At 36.0% G+C, this 19,020-nt stretch overlaps 1 protein-coding gene across 21 annotated transcripts in view; it reads left to right on the top strand.

Moving 5' to 3' along the window:
• The window catches only part of ESRRG (estrogen related receptor gamma), a 401,340-nt gene extending 382,812 nt beyond the window's left edge, over positions 1-18,528 (top strand). For all 21 annotated transcript variants that reach the window (XM_030448182.1, XM_030448180.1, XM_030448181.1 and 18 more), the window contains 2 exons: positions 4,055-4,324; positions 14,695-18,528. In XM_030448182.1, the coding sequence (XP_030304042.1) occupies positions 4,055-4,324; positions 14,695-14,939 (515 nt within the window). In that variant the 3' untranslated portion in view covers positions 14,940-18,528. The remainder of the gene's footprint in view (positions 1-4,054; positions 4,325-14,694) is intronic.
• Positions 18,529-19,020: the final 492 nt, after the last annotated feature.

Raw genomic sequence — 19,020 nt, 5'->3', positions numbered from 1 at the left:
GTTCCTATAATAAAAATGCTAAGGCCTTACCTATTTATTTCTGTTTCCTTTGAGCTTTGGGTTTGCTGGTATGCAAAAGGAAAAAAAAAAAAAAGAAGCATATGTTCGGTTGCTCAATCAACCTTTTCTCAATCCACACTCGGTGATCTCAGTGAGTCATTACGGCATAATTACAATTTGAGTGTGATAAGCCATTTGTAGAAAAGTACCTATTTTTAGCTAAAGAAACTACAGTCCCTGAAAGGAGAAGAAAGAAAAAAAGGAAGGAAGAAAATCTGTAACCAGCAAATCAATGCTATTGTTAACTGATATTACAAGACACCCCATAGATTTACAATGCCTGCATTCAGCCACATAAAAACTGAGCTGAAAAGAATGCCCACCAGGGGTTAAATTCATATGCCTGCACTGCAGCCTATTTCTGTCAACACTCAGCTCAGGAAATAAACATTTATGCTTTCTGAAATGAAAGTGTATTTTTGAAGACTAGCCGTCAGATATTTTTTGCCCTTCACACTTTCAAATGCTTAGCCTTTTTTGTAAGTTGACTGCAAAGTGCATCAGTTTGCTAGGCAAAAAGAAAAAAAAAAAATCTTGACAAGTGCCCATGGCATCATTGTCAAGCACACGAGCGACTAGTAGAAGATGGCAGGAGGGTTGGCACAAAACATGCTTCCTTCAAGCTTCTTACCTCAGGGGTACCTGACTCTTGAGAAGCCTTTCAATCCTTCCAAATGACGTTACTGCAAACTGTCATCTGGTTTATTTGGAATGCGCTGTATTGCAGATAAACATGCTATTTAACTGCAGGTCAAGGTACAGAGTCATTCTGCCAGCAAATGCCTGAGATACATTAAACAGCATTGACTTGGGGAGTGAGATGAAGAGAGATCAAACTCGTCACCAATATGGTACATGCTAAGGGGGAAAAAGGTACACAACATTGTATTTTAAAAAGCCATTATGCAGTTCTGCATTTGAAACGATGACCTGCAAGACTTGTAAGGATTAAGGAGCCACACAAAGCACAACAAAGTTCAAAACCAACATGCAGTATCTCAGGGTGTTTTGGAAAGAGCTTACAGATGTGACTGGGAAGGTTACCACTGGCCCAGAAAGCTGAAAGTGTGTTTATGACTAATTTGGAGACTTAAAAAAAAATAGTTAGATTTTAAAATGGTTTACATCCACTTGTCACAGAATGTGGATGCTCCTGATAAACCACCTAACAAAAGCTCACAGAATCAGAGCACAGTTTGGCATGTAATAAGTATAACATCCTCCAAATAATTGAAAATAAATCTCTGTAAATACATATGCTGGCGTAATCTGTTCTTTTAACTGGGATTTGCTGACCATGTGTTGAGAGGGCATTAGTACAATGGAAGAGATATATGCTGGATGCTTTCACATTTTCTGAAAAATCAAAACAAAACAAAAACATATTAATTACAATTGACAGAGCTTTACATTCCCACAAGGGATGCCTTTAAAAGTTAAAACATGCTTTCACTGAGCAGGCTTTCAACAGAAAGTTACTTTGATCAGGAAGAAAATAGTAATGTTTATTTGATTTAGTACTGGAGAACAGAACAGTGTGCTATATTTGCCAATTTTTCTATAATGTAAAAATGTCTTTTGATTTTTTTGTGTATCATATTAAAATAATTAGTATACTTACTGCACCAGAACACTGATTTTTCAAGAGTGCAGTACAATAAATTGTAGGCATTGACACATTTTCCCCCCTCTCAGGACCTATGTAGCTTCTTTTGACAGTGGCACACAATAAATCATATTGAAACACAGCTCTATTTGTTAAACAAACAACTAAACAAAACAAAACCATACTAAAATAAGTATGGAAATAAAAAAAAAAAAAAGGAAATGGGAGTTTTCAGGGGAAAAAAGAACAGAGAGAAATTGCGGGCTAAACTTTTTTTAATCGAAACTGATTTTATTGCTTTTTGCTTAATTAAACTCCTCAGAAGTCTGTGAAACATTGTTATACCTGAAAAATTGTTAATTTGTAAATCACAGGGACAAAAGGGCTTCACTGCAACTTTAAAGTTTCTATGCACGTAAATGTCAATAGAGTGCCTTCTCCATCATCAGCACTAAATTCACATTGATGCCTCTTTTCTTCTCAGTATTGATCCTTCCATGAGAACGTAGATTTGTATCTGTTAATTAATGCGTCCTGAAACAGCGTTTGTATTAATCAGGCAGATAAGAAAAATTGGATGCCTGCACCCTCATGACAACCGTAAAAGTGCTGGCCCTGATAAAATCGTGGATGGACCTCAATAAAAAATTTCCTCCTTCCACTCAATAAACTAATCATCCTGCTTTTAATTATTCGGCAGAAAGATGTGTGGAGATTGGAGAATGTGTAAATCTATTTACTAACAGCAGTGTCTGGGAGGGAGAATGGGGCTGTCACAGGACGGTGCTGCAGGCTACGTTCTCTGTCCATCTGCTACTGCAGAAAAACTGGTTCTTGAAAGACAGGAAGGAGCAGAAATGTTGCAGCTAATTGAAATCATGAATTCCTCCCTATAACCTTTAAAATAATTATTTCTTCTCCATTTCCCTCTTATTTATTTTAATCACAGATGTGTTATTTTCCATTGTCACCTCTTCAAGGCTTTCCTGTGGTGGTTGGCTCAGTTTTTGTTGGGTTTGTTTTTTGAACACAGAGCTTCAGTTCTATTACAAGACTCAAACGACAGTAAGAGAAAAGGAAATAGGGAGAGAAAAATGAGAGAGAGAGAGAGAGAGGGGGGGGAAGACAGCACGCGGCCAGTTTTATGTTTTATTTTTTATGGATGCTTGGTGGTTTGGATGTGGGGTTTTCCTTTTTTAATGTATTAGTTTTGCTTCTTAGTGCTTATAGAGACAATCTCACTTGGAATTGGCCTTGCAGATTTGTTAGTTTATGATATATTCCTGCTTGACTGTAACTCTTGACTTTCAAAACAGAAAAATGCATTTAAGTATAATAGAATGCCAAAAAGAATGTTCTTGCAGCGGGAACCCTGGCAAAGGACATGTAAGCAGCTCCATAAACAACTAAATGAAAGCCTCAGACACGTCTTAAGACCCTTTAAGGAAAGCTTGACTAATCCCCTTTGATGATTTTATTAAGTACTTGTGGTTGATGGTGCCAACTGGCAAACTACTGCATTTTACCAACAGGCCAGGAAAATCACTTCCTCTCCCATATTGTTTTGTAGCTCCTAATGTGATTGGGATATTAGCAGTTTGATATAATATATTAACAGGTGCTGTAAATAAGAGTCTGAAAAGATAATGTAGCAAACATGTTTGCCCTTAGTGATCCTATTAGGAAAAGTCAGCAAGGGATAAAAAAAAAAAAAAAAAATTAAATTCATTAAGAGGCATTTATTAAATTTTTAGTTGCCTTCAGAAAAAGGACTGTGTGACTGCTATTCAGTTGGCAATTTTGTATGCCACCTTCTTATTTCAACAAGTATAGTAGAGGTGGGAGCCATTACAGATATTATTTGCATCTTTTCCAGGAAGGGTAGGTGGCACTTCCCTCTGAGGTTAAAGTTCAAATAGAATTTTCCGCTTTGTGGTAATCAACTTAATTCTATTAAAACATCAAATCTTTAATCTTTAAAAAGTTGTTTGTTTATTTTTTTCCTCTCCCAAATTATCCTTCTTGTTTTATGGTTATAATGAACAGAGTCATCAGATTGTGTTTCAGGTTTTAGGACTAAACGTAAGTATTTCAAGACGGAGAAGACATCACACAAATCATAGACTGTCACTGCATTACTCCCCAAACTAATATGATTCTTACAAAAAGACCCTGCAAATTCCAACTTGTTTATAACGTGTGTTGATTAGAAGACATTTGATTTTACACAGATTTACTTTCCTGTAGTAGGATGGGGTGGAGAAGGGGAAAATAGATTAGGTACATGTTTTATCATAGAGCGTATAAAAAAGAAATCAAAAAGACAAGCAGATTTTTCTGATAAATCCAAACATGCTTAATATTTTTCCTGTATTTTTTCCTATTCAGGATTCTCCACTTTGTCTCTAGCTGACCAGATGAGCCTTCTGCAGAGTGCTTGGATGGAGATTTTGATTCTCGGTGTTGTATACCGGTCACTTTCTTTTGAGGATGAGCTCGTATACGCTGAAGATTATATCATGGATGAAGACCAGTCCAAATTGGCAGGCCTTCTTGATCTTAACAATGCCATACTGCAGCTGGTAAAGAAATACAAGAGCATGAAGCTGGAGAAAGAAGAGTTTGTCACCCTCAAAGCTATAGCACTTGCTAATTCAGGTTGGCAGAGTGTCATGATGGTTGCTACATGTTTAATATGTCACCTTTTTTTTCTTTTTCTCTCCATAATACTTTCTGCATGCTTGCTTTAAACATGGTTTTAGAATAAGAAATTGTGAACCAGACCCTCGTCTCAAAGACAACAAAAAAAGCAGTTAAAATTAAGAACTTTCTGATTATAAGTAATTATGGAATATGTTCCTAAGGAAGTGAAAACACTGCACTTTATGCTTTTGAGAGTATTTTACAGGCAGAGATCCCTTCAGATGACTATAGATGTTATTCTCCAAAATCAGTTGCATAATCCAGACAAGTCTAATCAGTGCAGTTAAAACAAACAGAAAGGATGTATGAGGATATGCTATATACGTTCTCTTTAAAGGCAGCTACTGATTTTTTTGATGAGGTGAATTCAGGATATGGGAGAAGGGAAGAAATTCTTATTTAATCTCACAAGGAGCACACTTTACCTTATGGATTCTCTGCATTTATGAGAATGCTTCTGCAGAAATCACCTGTGACACAAGGGTTAAAAATCTCAGAATTTTTTTTTCCCCGCATTTGAATTTAAAAGTGCTGAAGCAGTGAATACTGTCAGATAAGTAAAAATCGTTTGTGCTTTGTTGTTTTTCCTTTTGTGTCTCCTTAATGCTTTATTGTAGTCTTAAGTCCCTTTTAGCATTTGCATAAAGTTCACTATAGATCCTTCTTTAATGACATGCCGATCATTAGATACCTGTGTGTCAATAACATGCTCTGATGCTATGTTCCATTGACAGTCACACCGTGCCCCTCCATCTGCTTTTGTTTTGACCCTATCTTTGAACTTTATCTTGGTTGCTGGCCAGTAGTTTTCCCTTTAATTACAAGAAGGAAACTGTCAATAAAATCTGTTAAATGGGATGCAATGAGTGGCTTGAATGGGCGGACGGCTATTTGTTCAAATTCTGCAGCATTCAAGGTATTGACAGTTTGTTTTCTGGGGCCATATGTGACGATCAATCTCAGGCTGGGCTCAGCCGCGCTGAAAAATGAAAAACCAGATTGCTTTTGCTTACTTGTGGATGACGACTTGTGATTTGGCGCGGTCCTAGTGAGATGAGACCTTCTGCCCAAATTGCCCCCCTGAGAGCCAGGACGCGTGACTGTTTTTAGAAATAATTTTTTAATTGATTTTGTAATTAACAGTTCATCTACAATATTGATGCATGAATCCTCAGATTGATAGGAGGGAAATTGTTTTCAACAATGAAGTTGTACTTTCCTATTTGTCTTTGTAATGTGATTTAGCGCTCTGCATTTTTAATTGGAAATATAATTCAAAAACTTGCAAAGCCAAGAGGCTTATTAGTTGCTTTGTAAAATCTTCTCCACCCCACTAACTCTACCCTTAGTTTTAGAGTATTATCTTCTTCCCAGAATAAACAAAGTGCCAAAATGCCTCTCAAAGATCAAAATAATTTTTAATTGAAGTTTTATCTATAATTTTTGACCATTGCAATTAGACACTTGAGAATGCTTTGCAACTACAAGAGGGATTTTTCTCAAAATTGGTTGCACTTAATGAACAGAGCAAGAAAGATATCTGGAATTAAGAGTCTAAATTCTAAAGTTTTTTTCCTATTTATTTTGATCCTGTAATTCAAAGATTGAATTAGAAATACTTCTACAGTTTACTTGGTAAAAATAATAAGGGGCTAGAGGATACGGATATGGTGTTATATACCACTGACATCATCGTTTATCTCCCCAGAAAAGACATGGAGTGTTTAGGTGATAGTAAAAGATACTGCTGCCAGAAAAAAAGTTTAGTCATACGTTCTGCACAGACAGTATCAAAATCATCTGTAGCTTCATTAACTTTACTGAGAATTACAGCCAGCAAAATGTCAGAATGTCAGGGATAAACACAATTCAGCATACGGAAATTCAGGGCACATTTACGTCAAAACATTTCCTTCCCTCATTTTAAAAGAAATAAAAATGCTGTTTTAAAATGAAACTTTGCAAGAAGTTAAATAGGAGCCCAACCTTTTGACTTCCCTTTCAACATAATTTTTTCACTGCTGACATTCAACATTTCAGCTTCAGGTTGTAAATGCAGCAGATAGCAAACTTCTGCCAGCTGTAGGTATGCTAACCTGTAGGTCTAAAATAATGCCTGCAGAATTACAGCCCATTGAAGCATATCAGATATCTAATATTTTAATTACAAATGCTGCTAAAATTAAAGTAAAATTAAAGTAAGGTTCTTTTTTTGGGGCGGATGTCTTTTTTTTACAGACAAAAGCAAAAATAGCTTATTTTCACATAACTATGATTCTATGATAAATGTAAATGCAGCTATATCCAAAAATACATAAATAAATAACGTCATTATAAAATCAATTGCTTAGCAATTCACATCTTAATATATTTTTTCTATATCTGCTTTCTTCTAAAACTTCCACTATCTATTTTTCTGCTTTAAAATACATTAGCTTTTTTTACAGCTGTAGAGATAATGGATCTTAGGTGTTTCATACATTTTTGTCATATCCGCACTGTCTAGAAAGATTCCCAGGTTGACTCTACTGTAAACAGTAGGCAAAGATGGGTTTATAGCTCTGTATCTGGGTTAGTGATTTATGATCCAGTGTCATGGTACTTTCCCTGCTGGTGTATAGAAGCAGGAAGAAGAAATTGTAGGTTGTCTTCATATTGATTGTCTTTTGTTTGAATAAATACCACAAGCTTTATTTTGGCCAACAAATCTCAGTAGCAGGAGCATTTAAACACCCCAGCTGCTAATGTGGCTTTAAGCCTACAGAGTCTACTTGTGCAGTGCTTCATCTGAAATAATCCTGCCATTTGGTTTCTGAAAGGTGGGAAGGAGGAGTCATTTTTCAGTGAGATTCTCTGACAGATGTTATCAAATGTTACCTTCCCAGGGCTGGATGATGCCACTCTGCTTCTAAACATTTCCAGAAATGCAAGGTCTATCAACAGTGTGGATTGTCATTGTTTTGAAATAGAGTGCATATAGGATCTAAAAAGTTCATATACATATAAAAGCACAATAGTGAAATTATAGATGATTTCAGTCCTGTGTACATTACAGTCCATTCAGGCATGATTTCAACAGCTGTTTTTAATATGTACTGCTTATATGGGACTTAGCAGGTTAAATTTAAATATCTGCATTGATTCCATACTAAATAATACAGCCTTTATGTCTGAGCTCCAGAGAAGTCTCTTTCACCACAGTGTTGCCCTTGTCCTGCCAACAAGTTCCTTCATTCTTCCTCTGTCTTTTCTGCACAAAAGCAAGTAGGTACTTTGAACCTGCAAGATGAAACTGCCCAGCATCCCACCTTGCACTGCTCAAATGAAGCAAGCTGGCACCAATGAGCATTTTGTTTACCCACGCAGAAAATCAACTTTGAATGGTTTCCAAAACATGCATGTACCAATTACTTCCTTGTGTGTATGAGAAGGTGAAATATTTACAAAATATATTTGAAGTGTACACAACCGTGCACGAGCACATGTGAACACCGTGACACAGAAAAGATGACCTTGTGTCTTTTAGTGTCTTTTATATTAGAAAATGCTTTCATGTATTGATTAGGTGATGCTAAGCAGGGAGTTGCAGGTGAGAAATTTTTTGAAACTGCCTAATCAGTAAGGACTAAATTGTGCCTTTAGGCCAAATGTTGCAGTAGAGCTTAGGAGTCACAACTGAGACCTGATTTTTAGAAGAAGCTCTGTTCCCATCCATAACCTAGTATAAGCAACTAGAGTGTCAAAATAGAGTTGCATATTTGAAAATCTGATCCATGCCTAATAGCATCTTGAAAAATCTGACCCAGATGTGGGTACTAGACACCCTAGCTAGCTGTCTGGGTCTTTTCCTGGTAGAAAAATTAATTTTCTATTAATTAATTTTCCAGCCAACAAAACAATATACTCAGAGCACTGGGCTATCACCATTAAATAATATCTTAATAAAAATTAATTGTTAGAGCCCTATAAATAATTTTTTTTTTGTTATTCCACAAAATTCATCAATCACATTTTGTTATTCCACAAAACACCATCTTTATTCCCAGTGTAGGCTGTTGCTTGTTTTATTTTACTATATTTATTTTCTAATAAGGCAATTTTTTTTACTTTGTTTAGTCATCTTGTTATGTTAGAATTCACAAAGTGTTATCTTTTGTGAATAATTATATATAATATATATATACACACATACCTGTGTGCATTTGGTGTATTATCAGTGTTCATTTTGCCAAATATAAACAGCAAGGTCTGTTAACTCGTTCATGCAATTTTATAGAGAGAGTGGTACAGCTTAGAAACAAATTTTTAGAAAGGGATGTAGCCATTATAATCAGAGTTTTTGTGTTGTTTGAACACAGTTTCTTCCTCGTATTCCATTTCTGTGTAATGAAATAGAGGGCACCCACAATTCACAAGTGGAAGAAAAGAAGAAACTGCTACGATTTGCTTAATGATAGCATTAGGGTTGATGATAGCATTAAGCAAATGGCAGCAGAGTTAATCAACACTTTATTTTTCTGGTAGCTGGTCTAGTAAATGGGTAACTTTGAGATATTTCTCACTTAGTTATGAATTAAGTAGATATTATTTACGTGTTAGCTGCCCAAGCCTCTTGAAAGGCAAGAAGCGAGACCAGGGCAATGAGCAGTGGGAGGACAGAGCCTCAGGTTCCCCTGCTGCTGGGGCAGCCTGGAAGGGGAAGCACTGGGCTGCATCACCCAAGGGAGATGCTCTGTGCTGACAGGCAGGTTTTCTGGGTAAGAAAACACTGGTCTGAACTGCTGTGTCACCATTGCAATTGCTGGGGTTTGTTACTCGTCATGCTTTTCCACTAAACAAGTGGCTCTCAATGTCAGTTGTGGCAATTAGTTATATCTTGTGGTGGATAGAAAGGATTTTGAAGCATTCATTCAGAGTTTTCTTCTAGTCTGTTTTATCCCCTAGCTTTCAAATTCCCCTTTTCCTGCGTTTTAGAAGCTTTATTGAATAGTACTCAAATAAGTTAATAGTATGCAATTCGTTCTGCATTACAGAAATACTCATTTATATATTGCCCTCACTACCTATCCTAGTGGAAGGTAAGCAATTTTAGGAATTAAAAAAAAGGTGGTTTACTGTGTTTTTTACTTACCTTATGCCCATGGTTTTAGTTCATTTCTAATCCAGTTAGCCCTTGAAATAATAGGCATGTTCAGTTCAGTAATCTTTTTTCTTACTACATCTACTTTTCTTACAAAAATTATACAGAAACACAGTGTGGACAAGCACTTAGCAAAAATACAAGTTTTTTTGTAAATCTGGCATAAATCTCAGGTAGGAGAGGAAGGGGTTCTGTAATTCTGAGAAGAGTTCACCCATCAAAAACATCTCAGTAGTTGTAGTGGCATTTTTTGATTGGCAATATAGTCTGTATAATAAATTCCTTTTATTTGAGGCATAATCCAGATTAGGATTTTGTTGTCTTTATGTAAAACAAAAACTGTTCTGCCTGCTGTTCTTACACTTCATCCCATCCAATTCTTTCTGGATTCTGCTGTTTTCTAATCTTTATTTATCCGGTTTGGATTTGGGAACCTCTTAGCTTTATAAAAACACAAATGTCACAGCAATTGCTGTTTTTCAAGTACCTGTTGATAGTTTCCTCTCTGATGTGCTTTATCAGCATCTTAATGTGTGCATTTGCTGCTGCATACTCCCTGCTGCTTCATTCAATATAATAATTTCTTCCTTTATGCTGCCTGAATTTTCTGAAGTTAAGAAATACTTCATTTGAGACCCCTGGATTTCTACTGCTTCTTAGTCATGTTACATACAAAGTACCAGCCTTTAACTTTTCCTCAGTCCAGGTGGCTTTACAGTCTTTAGCTAGGTGGCACCCTTTGTGGTGTGTTCTAAACATGTGGCCGAATGTTTGTTTACTGCATTTGAGATGAAACTTAAATTTTAAATGAGATAGATTGTAACCTGAATTTCTCTCTGGGCCTCGCAGTGTTTTTCTTGGATGAGAACTCTAGTTTTCTCCCATTTCTGCACAATGATATAATCAATCAGCTGATCAGAAGTGTTACAATTCTATTTTACCATCCTGTGGTGGTAAAAGAAAGCATTTGCAAGGACAGATCAAGAATTTCCAAGCAAAGATCACTGGGTCCATGTCCTCATCTGTTGACCTCTTTCTTTTCGTAGCACTGATCAATAACAACTTTTCTCCCTGGCAGACTGAAATTTCATGATCTTAGCAGCACATTGGATCAACTAGTCTTGAGTTTGTCTGTTCAGCTCTCCAGTTTGACCAGCCTGAGTTCCCTGTTTTTTGCAGGGCATTTACAGTCAAATCCTGCTTGCTTTTAAATGACATCTCTTTCAAATTACCCCGTTTAATTTCATGTTATGTCTAAGTACTGATATTTATGTGTGTTACATACACAGAGGAAATGTGTATACCTTTCCTCTGGATATTACTTGTGCAGAATGTAATTGTAAATTCTCCTGGGTGTCTACAAAGCCACATTAAAAACAACAACAACAAAAAAAAACCAAACAAAAAACCCCCTAATAATTTAAAACCAAAAAAATAGGTTTTTCTTGGTTTAGGAAGAATGTTCAAAGTCTTTGTGACTAACTTACAATTTCATATTGTCTGTGAAATTATTTCTTTATTTCTGACTTGTCACAGAGACTCAACATTTCTTTAAATTCCAGTGGTTCTTGTTGACATTGCCCTCTCTTACTAGTGAGGGTTTGGTTCATCAGCAATAAGTTAGCCTGCTCTGAATTCACTTCTATATCTGCCAGTCTGTAGTTACTGAAAGGACTTCTCTTTTATTTCTCCTCCTCTCTTCCCCTTGGCTAGTTCAGCGTTTTCAACCATCTTCCTTATTTTCAAAGGCTTACGCCTGAGGGATTAAGATCTACATTCGTTTAATACCAGGAATAATGTGGAAGTTCCAGACTGCAGTGCTGAAACTTGAAGAAGGATCTTTGTGGAGCTTAATATTTTCCTGAGCAATCTGCGAGCTGAATCGTTGTCTAATTAAATAGCACAGATTTAGTGAGGTTGCATTTAAACATTAGCAGACCCTAGAATGGGTAAAGCAGAAATGAGTTTGACTCTTTTCTGTAAATGGAAAGTTAAATTACCATAGTAATTTGATTAAATCATTTTTAAATCTTTCAAGCTAAATCGCCATTTTAAAAGAACAGTTTGAAGTCTTAATCACTGTTCGGAAGTGCCTCTCTCTCTCTGTTGTCTTCCTTACCCTGTTTCCTGTGACAAAACCTGTGTCCAAAGGCACAGCTTCCTAAACTGCTCCAGGAACCATTGTTTGGCAGCAGAATACTTGCATTAGGCCAACTGGTTGGTCACGTTCCTCCCAGCTGCTAAATTGATTTCAAAGACAGCAGCAAATACATTAAATGCTTTACTGCTATTACTTTTCCATGTAAGCAATTGCTGTGTTTACTGGAGAGATGGTATACAACCTACAGCTCCTGCAAGGAGAGGATAAGATCCCTCAGCTTAAGATGTCCACACTAAGAGTTTGAGACAATGGGGTGTGATGGAAAGAAGGTTTTGATTCCCCTTCTGATATTTTCTTTTCTGGGGGTGTTTTCTTCCTTTTCCCTCCTCACTCAGTTTTTGTGTAAGGTGAATGAAGAGCATATATATTCCTATTGCTGCAGGCCAAATTCCTAACCAAACTGCCAGGCTAAAAATCTCAGACAAGCTTCATCTCTGTGTAAAAATATATATTAGTCTGTACTACATGTATTTGCAAACTCCAACATGGTTGCAGTTAAAAATCCTGGTCCTAGGAAGATTCAGACTGGATTTATACAGGATTAGAAATGAAACACTTACAGTCAGGTTCTTTGGAAAGGTCTGTCTCTTTGTACACGATGGTGTAAAAAAAAGTTCACAATAGTCTTTGACTTGCCAAGCATTTGTTTCTGTTTGATTCCCTAGCAAATCTGGCCCTAGCACTGTGGGTCTGGGGAAAGGAGGGAAAAGTGTGCAATTTCTACAAAAATTGTTGATTGTTTGTGGAAAAAACAGTTGGAATAGCACGTCGTGTTCACTAGTTGGTAAAGAGTCAGAGAGCAAAGATGACAATTTGTTTGGAGTTTGGATTCCAATTTAAGCCTAGTGGTTGGACACAATGCTTAAGACATCAGTCACGTTTGTACGTGTGTCTTACCATGTCTGCATCGATTACATCTGTTTGTAGGACACAGAATTCAGGGATTTTTTTTTCTCTTACTGACACAGAATTACTTAGTAGACTTGCCATATTATAAAACTATAAAAAATGTATGGATTTGGGGAATGGTCTCACATTAATTAGAACTAAATTTTGCTAGAGGTAAGATTTCCCTGTCATTGTTTCTAAAATATTGCAGCCTTCTTTTTCCCTAAGAGAGATATTTCTGTGTTCTTGTGCTTTCAGCACAGTGCACCTTGATGTGCAGTATCACATCCCTGCAGTGTATGTCTTAACTGCATGCTTCTTAGAGCATGTATTCACTAAGACTCAGAATTATTAAACATTTAAAATTCCCATAGGACTCCATTATGTGTAATTAACAGATAAACTGTCATCAGAATCAATAAAACGTGCTAAATGATCCAAATTTGTATATAATTAAGTGTCTGTTTTAGAGCAGGAGCTGAACCCTTTTTTTTTCTTTTTTCTTTTTTCTTTTTTTTTTTTCCTTTTTTTTTTTCCCTCCAGTTTGCACATTTGTTTTGACAGTAGAAGCTGGAACATTTTTGTTAACCTGTTACTTACTGGTTTGTGTTTCTGTTTACATATTCATGTTTGAAAAGAAAGTGGTGTTTACTGTATGGCCTAATTATCTGCGGAAATAGTTATACATCAGCTTTTAGGAAATTAATCTTAGATGCATCTTAATTCTCTGAATGCAGTTCAGATATTTCAAGCACGTGCAAAAACTGATGTTGTTATGAACCAAGTAAAACATGAGGTTTTGTCAGAGTACTGATCCAGAGCAAACAATGACAGAAATGGGTTCATCACCATCCAGCTCCTCCCTCAGTCATTGTTCTGTCTGGGAACAGGAGCTTTATTCCAAAACCAAAAATTAAAAAGTAAGGCAGCATTGTACTGACTAGAAGTTTTAAGGATATACTTCAATAATGCTATGTCCCTGTTTCACATTGAGCTAAGTTTGTAGCCTATCCCTAATACTTCTTACCCTCTTTTAGTCATCACATGTTCATATGGTGTTTTATTGGCTCTGTAAGTTTTAGCTGATACCGGCTCCTTAGTGGCCTCTTGCAAAACTTACTTGCATTCACCTTTCTTTGGACCACATCAGGGTTTTTTTGGCATTTATGACTACATAAAAGTCAGAGAATTAGGGCTGCTTGTCCAAAGTCATCTTAGCATGGTCCACTAACTGCATGGTCTCAGGGACATCTTCCTTTTCTGTAACTGTGCTATTGAGGGTTTTACAGTTATTTCAGTTAGATCTTTTCTTTTATTTCACACTTCCATTACTTTAATCTTTCCGGGTCATGTAGCAGTTTAGTTTAGTTCCTTGTGTGTGTTGTATCTAGGCTTGTCACTCAATACTTACACCACCAAAACATCTCACCTGGAAAGGTACAGGCTGAGGTGCTTGCTCTGAGTGATTTAGAAAAAATGCAAAACCCCAACAATAACAAGATAAATCACCTTCTGAGTGGGTGAGAGAGAAGGATTACACCTTGTAGGAGATGTTAACTCCACTGAATAAAAGCTGTTCAGGAACATAGTAATTGTTGCCTGTCTGGATGTGCCAGAGGGAGAAAAAAAAATGCTAAACCTCTCTGGAAATCACATGGAACCCACGTTTCCCTTTTGTCAGTGCAGTGGTTCTAATCCCATGATCAGGGTCTGTACAGTGGGTAGTGACTGTGGCTTCCAACCCCACAGCCTTGGAGCCTGACACAGAATTCTGCTGAGCTTTGCCATAGTAGGGCAGGTGGTGTTGCTTCCCTGACAAAACACTTGATTTGGCACAACCTTTTCTTGAAAGCAGATGGTTTAAGAGATGGTTTGTGGAGCAGCCATGGTGACTGTTACACATGTTTGAGAAGCATGAGAAGGATGATTACTGACACAACAAGAGTTAATTACACATTTGTAGTTCCACAGCAGTTCCAGGTATTTTTCTGAAGGTCAGTTAGAAATTAGTGGGTAATTACCTTCCTTCTTTTTGGAAGATGATGAAGAGAACCAATAGAAGTGTTGTGCAGCCATGGTGTTGTCAGACTTGTGGCACAGCATTCTGAAATCTCCTGTTGCTCCTTTGTTTTGCAGACTCAATGCACATAGAGGATGTCGAGGCAGTGCAGAAACTTCAGGATGTCTTACATGAAGCTCTGCAGGATTATGAGGCTGGACAACACATGGAAGACCCACGTCGTGCAGGCAAGATGTTGATGACTCTCCCACTTCTGAGGCAAACCTCCACCAAGGCTGTGCAGCATTTCTACAACATCAAACTGGAAGGCAAAGTCCCCATGCACAAACTTTTTTTGGAAATGCTGGAGGCCAAGGTCTGACTAAAGCATCATGGGCTGCCCCATCATGCACGTTTTAAAAAAAAAAAAAAAAAAAAAAAAGAAAAAAAAAAAAAAAAAAAAAAAAAGAAAGAAAAAAAAAGAAAAAAAAAAAGGGAAATTAAACAGGATAATAATGGCAAAGAAGCTTAGTGTTTAATTAAGGAAAAAATGACTGCACTGATATTTAGCAGCAAGACTGTGAAGCAGCTTTCAACTTTTTCTTCTGTGTCTTTCTGATGCAGTTTACCTTTTCCTTTTCTCTCTTTTCCTTTTCTGTTCTTTCCTTTCCTTTTTCCTTTTCTCCTTTTCCTTTGCTGCTGAACTTTTTCAAAGAGGTCTCTAATTGAAGAGAGATGGAAGCCAGGCCTGCCAAAGGATGGAAATCCATAATATGGATGCCAGTGAACTTATTATGAACCATAATGTCCCCAGTGACAAAGGAATCAAAGAGAGAACCACGGTACCTAGCAGTACAGTACAACATGATGAACTGACTGAATGCAGTATTAGATTTCATAGGAGCAGTCTCTAATTAAGCGACTAAGCGACGATGCATCGGCTGCTTCTTATCATTGCATTTTCCATCTAGATCAGTTACAGCCATTTGATTCCTTAATTGTTTTTTCAAGTCTTCCAGATATTTCTTAGGTTAGCTACAATGTAACTTTTTCAGGGAATAGTTTAAGCTTTATTCATTCATGCAATACTAAAGAGAAAGAAATACTGCATTTTTGTGCTGGCTTGAACAATGATGAACAATAATGAAGGACAAATGAATCCTGAAGGAAGATTTTTTTAAATGTTTTGTTTCTTCTTACTAACGGAGATTTTTTTGTACCAGCTTTACCAGTTTTCAGCCATTTATTAATGTGGGAATTTATCTTACTAAAGCAATAGTTGAAGGGAAGGTGCATATTATCACGGATGCAATTTATGTTGTGTGCCAGTCTGGTCCAAAACATCCAGTTTCTTAACATGAGCTCCAGTTTATAACTAAATGTTCACTGACTCAAAGGATTAGATTACACCTACAGTATATCCGAGTAGTCTAACATATAAGTACTCCATGTCAAATACCAATCTGTATCTGTAATGGTGTTAGGAGACAGCGACTGTGCAAAGGTGCAGTCGCCACGTGATTTCTAACTGCTTCAGTTGCAAATGAACGAGATACTGCCTGTTTGCAAAATTATAACCTCACATGCAGAAAACTCTATGAACCAATAGTAGCTTAGAGGCAATAAGGCAAATGCCACCGTTTGCAAAATTAAGAAATCAGAGTAGTAGACTTCTGACCAAATTAAAGAATTTAACACTTCTATACCTTATTTATTGATTTAGATTTTATTTTGTAAATGGCAATCTTTAACAAGTAGCTAAACCAGTATATGTGCTTTTCAACCAGTATTGTCACAGCATGAAAGTCAGTCAGTTTCAAGACTGTTACGAGGTGTAATCTAATGTATAAACCGATTAGATGCCCCCAGAAAACTACAGTCGCTAAATAACCAATAAACAATAACCTCCATCAAATGCTATACCAATGTACCAGTGTTAGTAGCTGCTCCCTGTACTATGTGAACATCCTTATTCTATGTACACAGATGTAATTAAAATTGTAATCCTAACAAACAAAAGAAATGTAGTTCAGCTTTTCAGTGTTTCATGTTTGCTGTGCTTTTCTGAATTTTTATGTTGCATTCAAAGACTGTTGTCTTGTTCTTCTTGTGGTGTTTGGATTCTTGTGGTGTGTGCTTATAGACACAGGGTAGAATTAGAGACAATATTGGATGTACAATTCCTCAGGAGATTACAGTAGTATATTCTATTCCTTACCGGTAATAAGGTTCTTCCTAGTAATAATTAAGAGATTGAAACTCCAAACAAATACTTGTTATGAACAGATACACATTGAAATCGTAATATTTTCAAACAAGGGATAATTTCTGTAACAGTTTATTATAGAATAACAATGTATAGCTTAGAAATAAAACTTTGAATATTTCAAGATTATAGATAAGTCTAATTTTTAAACGCTGTAAATATAGCTTTTATTCAATCATCTCTCAGATGTTGTTATTAACTCGCTCTGTGTTGTTGCAAAACTTTTTTGGTGCGGACAAGTTTCCAAAACTATTGCTACGTTGTGTGCTTTAAACAAAATAACAATGGGCTGATGTTCCATCGGCCTTGTGCTAGGAAAAAAAAAAAACTGTGTATCTATCATTAGCTATATGGGACTATATTGTAGATTGTGTTTTCTCAGTAGAGAAGTGACTGTAGTGTGATTCTAGGTAAATCATCATTAGCAATTCATTCAGATGGTCAATAACTTGAAATTTATAGCTGTGATAGGAGTTCAGAAATTGGCACATCCCTTTTGAAAAATGTCAAAAAAAATTAATACAACTCCTGGGAAAAAGGTGCTGATTCTATAAGATTATTTATATATGTAAGAGTGCAAAAAAAAAAAAAAGTTTATTTTCCAGAAAATTTGTGCAGGGTTTAAGTTGCTACTGTTCAAGTACACTATATATATATAAATATATAATAGAAATATTGTTTTTGCTGTATCACATTAAAGAACTTGGGCTTCAGGGTCAAAAGCCAATCGACTAGAAGTATACAAGAACACACAAAAAATGTAGATGTGTTAAAGGCACATGGTGCAAATCTTAAGTTTTCATTTTCCGGAATTTTTTGGAGCTGCAAAAGAACAAGTATCTCAAGACTGTAAAAGCATTACCTGAAACATAGCTAAAAGAACTGCACGGGCTTTATAATGTTGTTCATCTTAAACCTTGCTGGAGAGAGTTCTTTCAAGACCACTTACTTAATGTGAAGTGTTGGGAAAATTTCAAAAGGTGTATGTTTTAGCCATAACAATTTAATTTCTATTTTTGCTTCATTTTTTAATTTTTTTCTTATTTAAAGCAATATGATTGTGTAACTCCCAGAAGTTACACATTTGTTTCAATCAGATCAGATTGTTGTATTTATTCCACTATTTTGCATTTAAATGATAACATAAAAAAAGATATAAAAAATTAAAACTGCTATTTTTCTTATAGAAGAGAAAATGGGTGTTGGTGATTGTATTTTAATTATTTAAGCGTCTCTGTTTACCTGCCTAGGAAAACATTTTATGGCAGTCTTTTCGTGCAAAGATCGCAAAAGGACAAAAAAAAAAAAAATTAAACTGCTTATAATAATCCAGGAGTTGCATAATAGCCAGTAGTTAAAAAACTGAAACAAAACAACAAATAAAAACAAACATGTCTATAGCTGTAGATGGGCTTCACATCTGTATAGCAATCAACTGTATATTTTTGTGATGTGTATCATACCGTGTGCTCCAACCAATGTCCATTTGTGTAAATGTATTTATTTTATATTGTATATATTGTTAAATGCAAAAAGGAGATATGATTCTGTAACTCCAATCAGTTCAGATGTGTAACTCAAATTATTATGCCTTTCAGGATGATGGTAGAGCAATATTAAACAAGCTTCCACTTTTGATTGCTTTTATTTTATTTTTTGTGTTGTGGGTTTTTTTTTTAATTTTGTTCTCTTTTTCAGAGAAGGAGCCAGAGCAATTAGCTTTACCTTTTGTCACTTCCATTCAAAGAGGAGCCAGCATTGTCCCTTCTCCCTTAAAGTACAATATGAGTGTAAATAAATTCTATATAAAGCCTTGTCAGAATGAATTCCAGTGTGGTACAAGACCTTTTGCATACTCTTAAATATGCAAAATGTCTCATAGCACATTAGAATTCAGGCTGACAGGCCTTTATATAGCACTTACTTAATCTTAAAGCATCTCCACATCAACTTGCATTACTCAAAATCATTTCCTCTCTGTCAATGTCATAAAAGAAAACTTTCCCACTATTTTAAGAGCACATTAATATCATCTAGAAGTACTGATTTGCTTTCTCCATCAAAACTGTGTCTGTCATTCATTCCCTACTGCAGGAGAGTCCTTTCATGTGTTCTGGGTAAAAAAAATAATAATAATAAAAAAATAATAATTAAAAAAATCTGTATTATTTGATCCAGCTTTTCTGAATGGGAGTAA

This window comes from Calypte anna, chromosome 3, assembly GCF_003957555.1.
Source record: "Calypte anna isolate BGI_N300 chromosome 3, bCalAnn1_v1.p, whole genome shotgun sequence".
Lineage (NCBI taxonomy): Eukaryota > Metazoa > Chordata > Aves > Apodiformes > Trochilidae > Calypte > Calypte anna.
The sequence above is the reverse complement of the archived record's forward strand: the minus strand, read 5'-3'. Positions and strand labels throughout refer to the sequence as shown.